Below are 9984 nucleotides of genomic sequence, written 5' to 3' on the forward strand. Positions count from 1 at the left end.
AAGAGGCTTTTTATTGTTTCCCGCCACAGATTGGAACTAATAAATGAAACAGACCAAACACTGTTTCTACTTACTGTAACACCTATGAAGGAGATTTAAATCCAGTTTTTTTTTTCAAAATCAGCAAATGTGGGGTCACAGTGGCCTAATCCGTGCTTAATGTTTGAGAACCACCAAATTCCTTAAAGATCCCCTCCAGACATGTATTAAGACATATACTATACAAATACTAGTAATAGTCTGCTTGGAACTATAATGTGTGTCTGAAATATTTTTTCCACAAAAAAAGTATAATTTCCAGATCAAATCCTTATAAAGGCATCTCTTCCTTCTACCTCATTTATTCAGAATCTATATATATGCAAATTTAGTCAGTTATTTAACTTTAGTTCTTTCTAAGTTTCCCTGCTGGACACAAGATGTCTCCTACTTCACTGTAAAGTTCATTCTCAGTGGATGTGCACTGGTGGCTTCATGTTTCTACATCACACTGTACAAGTTGTATACTGGACCAGGACTGACTTCCTAACTATTTGTGATGTCACAAAATATGCTGGTAGACCCAGCCCCTTAAAATCAGATATTCAATGAGCGCAGAGAAATTTTCCACTTTCAGCAGATGAATGTGAAAACATCCTTCTAGAGTCAAACTCTGCAGAGACATTCAAACATCACACTGTAGGAACAAGAACAACACATTTTTGAGTGGAGGGGGGACTTTAATTTAAAGCAACTATAATTGATATTTTTATAATAGTAATGTATCAAATGACAATGTGAAAGGGGTCTCCCCTCGTCTTTACAGAGCTTTATATATGTTTAGCTGTCCAACTTTATTGTTTTGGTTCACTCTTACCGCTCTCGTAGTGTCATTTTTGGCCATAGCAGAAAGCTGTTTTCAAAGAAAGAGCTAAAAAAAAAAACCTCTGTATTCTACCTGCTCAGCAGTTAGCGCCCACTCCCTGGTGAACATTTTGCATGCCAAAGAACCACATTTTTCATTCAGGACTTGGTAGAGACCAAAAAGAGAGCTAAAAGAGTGAATATTGGAACGCAGTTAATGCTAATGTTGCTCTGTAATACTGGGTGTCAATAGGTTTGTCATAAATTTCCATTTTTTCTACGGATTAACGCTAAATAAACGATAAATAACATTTTATTAGTGAGATTCATTCAGACAGACAGGCGGACAGAGCCAAGCCAGCTGTGTTCCTCTCTTTCCAGTCTTTATGCTAAGCTAAGCTGATGCTACTAATCTTGTCCCCTTACCCAGCAAGAAAACAAATAAGCAAATTTCCAGAAATGTCAAACTATTCCTTTAATATAAACTGTAGATTAAAGCAGCTTTCAACAAAACACACACATCCATGGCTCTTTTGCAATGGCAAAGTTTGGATCATAACCTTGATGTGACCCAGCTGAGGAGACAAGATATTGCCACACAGGACAGCAGCCGAGCACGAGGACTCGGGAGGTCTCTGCGGTGAATCTTTAAAAAAGCACTAAAGCTCCCCGGGGAAGCTTTCAAAAAGAAGTAGGCCCTGTGCCCTGTAACCTGAACTCACAGGGGATTTGCGATAAAAGCTGGGAAAATAAAGAACTCCAAAGATAGTTTGACTGCTTAACTAACCATTTCCCAGAATGAGCAAACCAGATCTCTGATTCAGTTCTATAGACTTCTAGATCTGATATGAAACATGACCCTGCTTGGTGGAAGTCAAATGGGAAGCCTGGAGGGGTTCCTACAGCTACTGAGTAATAGCTGGGAACATTTTGTGGCCACTGCTGAACACAAATACAGTAAGTGGACTTGTAAATGTAAAAGGATTTATTGAAAGACAGGATTCTGTGATAGCCTGTTCAAGAGAACACAGAAGGCAATAGCTGCACTGGACTGAGGATGAGTTCAATGGGAAAAAACACAACTTCTAGTCTAATCATTCACAATCCTCTTCAAAACATTTCCCATCAGTCATCAAACTATCTCAGAAATCAACATTTACATGAACATAACTTAAATAAGAATACAATCAAGTCACATTGTCACAGTGAGCAATTATAAAACAAGATTACATTTCAGCACTACATTACCAACTTTGGGGTTTTTGCATTTTAAAAGTGTGAAATATATGATTATTAATGCAAACATGAACCCATGTGTCACTGATTAAGTTTTAGCTTTTCAGTCCAGTTAGAAACAGCATGGAGTCCGCAGGGAGCCATGATGAAACTGGAAGATATGTACATATCTGCCATGAAGCTTAATTACAATACAGTTTGGAAAAGTCAGAATGTGAAAAATGTTTAACTTTTGCAGATGAGCGTGAACGTTTCTAAGCAGGTCCTCAGGATAGGGTGAATCTAAAAAGGGTGCAAATTATGGTGCACTACTGCATAAGAAATAATCCTCCCATGATGCCCACGATCCATGGTAGTGGTATAAGGTGAAATCCATCAGAGTGCATTTATGTCCATATCCCTGAAAACAGTCAATAATTTAATATTATACATTTTTATCTGCAGCCAAAGGCCCCTTCAGACCAGAAATGGCAGGATGAAATGTAGTCACACACTGTGGTATCTTGGTTCAACCTGCAGTTAAACACCCTGTGAAGGCAACAAAGTGCATATGTACTGAACTCTAACTATTAACAAAGAGGAAACAAAAGCATTTAGCAACTTCTATGTTGAAACAAATGCAGAGCGATTTCAGATGAGTGAAGTGTCTGCACCTTAAACACAGAAGGGTTGGTTGCTCAGTAAACCACTCTTGGTCATGTGGCGAAGCTGCACCACATCTTTGGCCCACTAGCAGTGATTTAGACTTTTCGTCTGGTTTAAATTAAAAAGTCACTTAACAGTAGAGATTGAAGTTTAAATCTCCGTAACACTGGTTGTCTGTTATCTGTTCACAGTGCTCCTATTTCTGTGGATCGGGACTTATCCTGATCCTTTGAGAGTTGCGGCTGAGGTTGACATTTCACTGCAAGGCTCCTGAATACTAGTGAGGGGTCCCTTGTGGGCCTACGTCAGGACATCTTTGCCAGCTCAGTAAAGCAACTTTTTCTGTTCTGTTTGTCGAACAGCGATGCGACCTGGGCAGCACCAAGGTTCTGCTTGTCCTTATCTTCCACCACTTCTGGTCCAGTGCAGTCATGCTGCTCCGCATGCTGTAGATGATGACCTATGGGGATTTGAGTCCGTCTGAGGGTTTGCATTGGACAAGGGCCCATTTTCGGACAGTTGGAGATGACGACTGACAGAGGGGGGTGGGATACTGCCACCAGACCGCCCCCTACAGGAGAGACTGAAGTAGGGCTGTTGTAGGAGCTTTCACAGCTACTGCTGCTGTGTTCAGTGAAAAGGTCAAAGCTGAGGCCGTTTGCCTTGAGTCTGATGGAGTCAGTGATGCTGTTATGGGTGGAGTTGCGCATACTGCTGCCAGTCTCAAACAGCTCCCGCTGGCCCAGGATGTGACGGCGGATAATCCTCCGGAAGGTTTGTCGGAACTCCCGAATGCGGTAAGCGTAGATAAAGGGGTTGACCACAGAGTTGCCGTGGGAGAGAATAATGGCCACGTACATGATCCAGTTTGGGGGGCGATCACACTGAGGGCAGAAGAGGGTGAAGCAGTTGATGATGTGTAACGGCAGCCAGCAGACTGCAAACAGCCCAACAATGATGGCTAGAGACTTGGCAGCCTGAACCTCTTTCTGCAGCGTGGAGCGCGACTTCTCTCCATGAACCGCTTTCACCTCCATCAGCTTGAGCTGGTGGCGAGCGGCCATGAAGATACACAGGTAGATAGCCAGCATCAGCAGCAGGGGAATCAGTACGCAAGCAAAGAAGTTAAAGTAGACCATATACTCCATGACTACCACCCCCTCAAACAGGCACTCCATCAGGCCAGGCGGGCAGGTGCCGTTGTCACTCTGGAAACGTTTGTGCCAGCCCATCATGGGGGTCAGACCGATGATGATGGATAAAACCCAGCAGATGGCGATGATGCCTTGTGCCCGCTGGCCCGTCACCAAGCTGTTGTACCTGGAGAGGGAGATGGATCAAACATCATGAGCCAGCTCTGTCTGTCAGCTCAAAACCCTCTGCACAGCCATACTAAGACATTTAGTAATAATAATTCTCATAAGCCTTTGTAAACAGTTTATGAAGTTCCCCTTGACTTATAGTTTGCTTAGCTGATTGTTCCGTGGTAACACTTCTCATCCCGGAACTAAAAGGAGAAGGAGGATAAACAAACAGTCTTTCAGGACTCCTCAAAGGAAGAGTCTATTTTGAGTATGCCTGTAGCACAGTGTGGGAGAGCAGCTGAGATATTTGGCTTGTTTCTATCACATTCTTGAGATGTTAAAGTGCAAAGGTTAATAATGCAAAAACAAGCCCCCCCCTTCTGTAATGCAAAAAACAGTGCAGCGAAACCCTCACGTATCTTCATCAGGAGGAGGAGGCTGTGTGAAAACAGGAAGGCAGAGCCCGGTGTGGCTCTGAGGTTTAGTGTTTGGTCACAGCTTGAGCTACAGCATCACTGTTACACTAAATGTATGTAGATGTTAGCTAATGTGAAGTCTGAGCTGGCGTTCAAGATACAGTGTGACTGAAGCCTTTTACTGTAAAATAATACAGTCTGATTACACAGGGGGTTACACAGTCTGTATAAGCAATTAGAGCACTATTCATTTGATTGCTCCAGGGAGACACAGTCTTTTGGGAGACGCCATTTCTGGACACACTTATTCAGCCAAGACTTTCTGGTTCAAATGTCAGGACTTCACTGATAGATAGAAATGAAATATGTAGTTTTATTGTGAGACCTCCGCAGCCTGGACCAAGAAACAGATTAGACTAAGCTTAAAAAGAAAGAGAAAGAAAAGTTGTGGCACATTTTAAATGCACTCTCCCTGTTTAAGAATACCAAATAAAGTACTTTAGGTTCTTATTTTGTTTCCTAAAAGATATCTTTCATCTTTTTCTTACTTTTCAACCGTGCTTAATAACTTTTAATAGCACATCCTTTGTAAAGGCCTTATAAGATAAGTAACTAGAAGTCTTATTTATAGTTAACAAATAATTAAGTAATGCCTTTTAAATCAATTATTAATGGAACTATTCAGGAAAACAGTTAGATTTTTGAGTTGCCAGTTTGCCAACAGTCCATTTGGTGATTTTTAATGCAGTTATAAATGTTTGTGAACCATTAATTAACCATCTAATAAACCATATAGTCTATAATAGTCCCTTTATAAATGTTGTCTTATTATAAAGAGGAGCCAAACTCTGCTGCATAAAAATATCTACAGCCACACAGTTGTGTCCTCTGGGCCATGTACCTGAGCGGTAACTTGATTGCAATGTAGCGGTCTATAGCGATGGCCAGCAGGCTGAAGATGGAGCTCTGGGTGAGGACCAGCACAAAGCAGGCGATGAACAGGCAGCCATAGAAGTTGGAGCAGAAGCCGGTGCTGATGACGATGGAGAAGGGAATGGCCAGGACGCCCACGGCGATGTCGGCCACTGCCAGCGACACCACAAAGAAGTTGGTGATGCTCTGCAGGTTGCTGTTGAGGCACACCGCCCAGCAGACCAGCACGTTGCCCAGCACGGAGAACACAGCGATCAGCAGCTCCAGGACGATGTAGAGGACGTCCGGCGCTGCGAAGACGTCCGGCATGGTGAGACAAACGGCGAGGTCACTGATGAGGAGGGAGGAAACCTCACCTCAACAACCATAGCTGCAGCCTGGCAACCGCTGAGCTCAGCCTCCTCACCTCCAACACGTTCAGATGCATCCAGCAGATTCCCCAAGCAGCTGTGGCAAGTCCCTCACACGCACTCTGCTCAAACTGCTGAAAAAAAGGCTTATTCGACTTCAGATGGAGCTGTCATCTCTCCTAACTCCACACACAGGACGCAGTTGCCTCCATTCTCTCCTGGTGAAAAGCTCCTCTGCTGTCCTCTTCCCTCAGGTCCTTCCCACCAGCAACTTTTTCCCATGAACTTCTTGAGGGGCTGAGATGGTGCCAACAACGCACATCACTGGAACATTATGTTGGTGGTAAAGACAGATAAAGAGGTGCAGAAGTAAAAAAGAGGAAATGCTTTTACAATAAGGAAGTGGATTTCAACAGACACACACTTGAATCAGATATGTTTCAGAGCCAGACGTGGTGCAGGAAGTGTCGAACATACTGTGGTGCTAGTTTATTAGCCGAATGACTGACTTACTTGACTATAGCCTCATAAAGACAGACTCCAATCAATAAATCTGTCCTTTTAAAGAATAAATATGTCCCAGAATTTCTTTTAAATCTTCACACTTTTGAGAGGGTTTAAACATCTGGGGGAAATACTTAATACGGTGGACTAATTCAAAGATGTCACTAAAACCATCAAAAAAACATTTTGGGGGAGTACCCTTGGTTCAGATCCGGCCCTGGGCCCTTTGCTGCATGTCATCCTCTCTTTCCCCGCCTTTCCTGTCACTCTCTACTGTCACTATCCAAATAAAGCAAAATGCAAGAAAAAACAACTATTTCCGTCTGCAATAATGGTCATGTGAGTGTCCAGTGTTGTGGGACTTTGGGCTGCTGATGTCTTCTGTAAACAGCCCCTCTTGACCCTGCAGAGGAGCAGTGGGAGAGCGGTTTGTGTGGACTTCATTAGTGTCAAATATACACGTAGCAGAGCCCCCAGCATTTCAGTGTGACAGTAAAGATTTGGAAATAAAACAATTGATTTCTAATGCCACCTTTCGATATTTCTACTAAATGCTTTACTAATGTGCCACAATAATGTAAGTTCAGATATCTTCATTTGGGGGCTTTCAAGAAAATATGGATATATGTGATGGTTTCTGCCACCCTATGAATATTTCCCTAGATCCACCCCTGTCCAGAGGTCTTTCAAGAGTAGCCTGTTGGTATATCACTTGGCTGCAGTACAGAGACAGTGGAGAGCATACACCTTCTCATACCTCTTTTGAAATTACTGTAGAAATAGGTCACAATATGTCATCTATCTTGAGGAAGTCAAAATAGGGCATTTTAGCTCACTCTTTGCAGCTAGTGCTTGTTTTGTAAGCAGTAAATGTCGCTCGATAAATGTGTCTTATTCTTCATCTTCTCAAAGAAAGTTTAAGAAAGCAATTCTTGGAAGTTTGATAAGTATGACCCCAAGTCTACCAGTGAATCACACTGTAGTTTGATTGCCTGATATCTGTGAGCCATCGGCCATAAAAGGCGTAACAAACAGAAAGCTGCTGTTCGTGTGGTGCTGAATTCCCTCGGAGGGAATGTTTCTTGAGGTTATGTCTAGTTTTTGAAGATAACAGCTGTGCTGGAACACAAAGATCTTTGCTCTCTGAGTCAGGGTTTTCCCTTTGGGTCGGATGATAGCGTTTTATTAATACCAAAGACTTGTTATTTTAAGCTTGATAGTTATCAATAGTTTTTTTTGTTCATTCCATTTGACTTACAAATAAAGTTTTTGTTGGTCTTTTTCCTCTGAGCCCAGGGTATTTATTTGTCTTGATGTCAGATACGTTTGGTGTTATATTGCAGTGCATTATCATGTTTTATGCAGCAGCGGTGCGTCATAAAACTAAAATCCCAGAGGACAGTAAAGGAAATAATGAATCTCTATAAACTATGGCAGTGCTTCTCCCATGCTAGCAGTGCATCCTACAATAACAAGCTGTCCACAGATGGAATTATGAAAACACACCAGAGGAACTCCAGGGATTCATAGTGAAACAAGGAGGGTCTATCTTAAGGACTGGCTTAGGTTCACATTAGCCAATTTAGAATTTTGCTCAGAAATTTAAATTTAAAAGGTATCATGGACATGATTGAGATGTTTTGCCAATTGAGGATTAAAAGACCATTTACAAGCCTATTAAAGTTAAAGTGAATTTCCCCCAAACCTTGTTACGGCATCGCTGGAAAAACAACAAATTGCCTCATCATCCTCCTCCTGCCATGCAGAGGAACAAACATCAGACCTCTCAGCTTCCTGATAACAGACACTGTCACTGTGCCGATGGACGCTCAGAGTGACAACATGACTGCTGGAGGAGGGGTTAGGCTGATTATCCTCTTGCAAGAGTCTGTCCAGCTGAAGTGTCCATGAGCTAAACACTGAGCACACCACCAGCTCCAGGAGAGCCTCTGAGAGTGCCCTGCACCATGTAATGTAAAGTATAGCAAGACAAATTCATGCTATTAACTATTGACTAGAAGATCCTGGGATAAAAACAGCTGTGGGCCCCCAGTGACTCCCTGTTTGTGGTAATTTAGTTACATTTTGAGAGTTAGTTAGTTAGTTGCCCATACTCCAAAGCAAATTCATAATTAATCAGAGAATGAACGAATGTCTAGCTGTAGTCCAGCCTAGTTTGGACAACTTTTTCCTCTCTATAAAAATGTTAGTGCTGAATATAGTTAACGAAAAGCCGACCTTTTGTTACCTGTAATACTTGTTTTCCTCTTTGCATCGAAGAAGTTTTCTAGATAAAAAGAGGCTTAAACATGCAGTTGATTACATTATGTGTCAAATGATTTTTTTTTTTGAGAAACTGCATTACCAGTGTCCAGTGTGTAACATTTAGGAAGATTTATTGGCAGAAATTGAATATAATATTCAAAGGTGTGTTTTCATTAGTGTATAATCACCAGAAAATAAGAATCCTTGTGTTTTCTTTAACTTAGAATAAGACGCTTTTACCTATAGACGCTGCGGGTTACCTTCCAGGGTGTCTGCCAGGTTTTTACAGTAACCCAGAATAGACAATCCAAACACTGGCACAGAGACTTTTCAGAGAATTTCACAGACACTAGTTTCTCCTAAATACTCCACAGCCGGTTCTCATTCCCAGGTCATCATTTACTAATGCGAGTGATGTTCAGTTAGTTTCAGTCTGCAACTTCACCGCTAGATGCCACTAAATCCTACACACTGGTCCTTTAAATAAAATATAAACACAGCATTGCAGCATTATTGTTGAATTAGTTCTTCCTCGAGTCTTTGGTTTGTCACTCAAACTCACTTTTTAGAGCTTTAATTATTTCATAATTAAGGGGGTGTTCAGTAGGGGCCCCTACACTTTGCCCCCCTTACAGCAGGATCCGGCCATGTTATAAGATGCTCAACACCGGGCCCACGTGGTTCACATGTTCAGTCATAAACCGGGACCTACAAGTTTGTTTTTATCTGAACATGAGGTTAAGAAGCTAAGTTTAAGTCTGCCAGAACAGCAGGCAGCAGGAGGGACCTCCAGTCCTGTTGCACCCTGGTGAAGTAAAGGTACAACTGCACCCCAAGGTACCCCAGCACCCAAAGGTACCCCAGCAGGACAGCACGGACACAGGAGGCGCCTACAGGAATGCTGTGGGGACACTCACCGCAGTGAGGTTTCTCCTGATTGGTTTTGTTCTCACGGGTGAGGAAACCTAACACCCAATGTAGGACACCTTGTAACAAACCCTCTTCAGTCCGTCACACAGGCTCCAGCTGTGCGCCGCACACGTTCACATGTTAGGATCGCAGGCGTAAAGTCTAACCAAACTTAATATAACGCACAAATACATTGAAGTTTAGAAGAATACATGTAATGGAAAAATATGTAAAGTTTGCAGAATTGAACTTTTTTGTCAAATATGATGACTCACCTTTTCCCCTCGATGTCCGACGCGCAGAAGGTAGATTTCCGACAAATATGAGTGAATACCTGCTGGCACTGTGGGACAGGAGGGCGCCTAAAATCTGACGCAAGTGATCGTCTTCACTTCCCAACGAGCGACAAGAGTGAAACAACGATCCACCCGCCTGAGTTCAGTTCAATCCAGGCATTAAACACACTGTCCGATCAGTTCCTCCTGCACGCAGTGAGACAAATAGCACCGCTCCTGTAGTGAATGACTTCAGACAGATGAGAGTCGCTCTCTCTCTCTCTCTCTCTCTCTCACCCTCTCT

At 42.6% G+C, this 9984-nt stretch overlaps 1 protein-coding gene across 1 annotated transcript; it reads right to left on the bottom strand.

Moving 5' to 3' along the window:
- Positions 1-1810: 1810 nt before the first annotated feature.
- On the bottom strand, positions 1811-9975 carry adora2aa (adenosine A2a receptor a). Its single transcript, XM_051423199.1, has 3 exons — positions 9681-9975; positions 5346-6051; positions 1811-4044 (listed from the first exon to the last, which is right to left on the bottom strand). Exons 2-3 carry the CDS (start codon positions 5684-5686, stop codon positions 3030-3032), a joined length of 1356 nt encoding a protein of 451 aa, XP_051279159.1. The 5' UTR covers positions 5687-6051; positions 9681-9975; the 3' UTR covers positions 1811-3029.
- Positions 9976-9984: the final 9 nt, after the last annotated feature.

This window comes from Dicentrarchus labrax, unplaced genomic scaffold, assembly GCF_905237075.1.
Source record: "Dicentrarchus labrax unplaced genomic scaffold, dlabrax2021, whole genome shotgun sequence".
Classification (NCBI taxonomy): Eukaryota; Metazoa; Chordata; class Actinopteri; family Moronidae; genus Dicentrarchus; species Dicentrarchus labrax.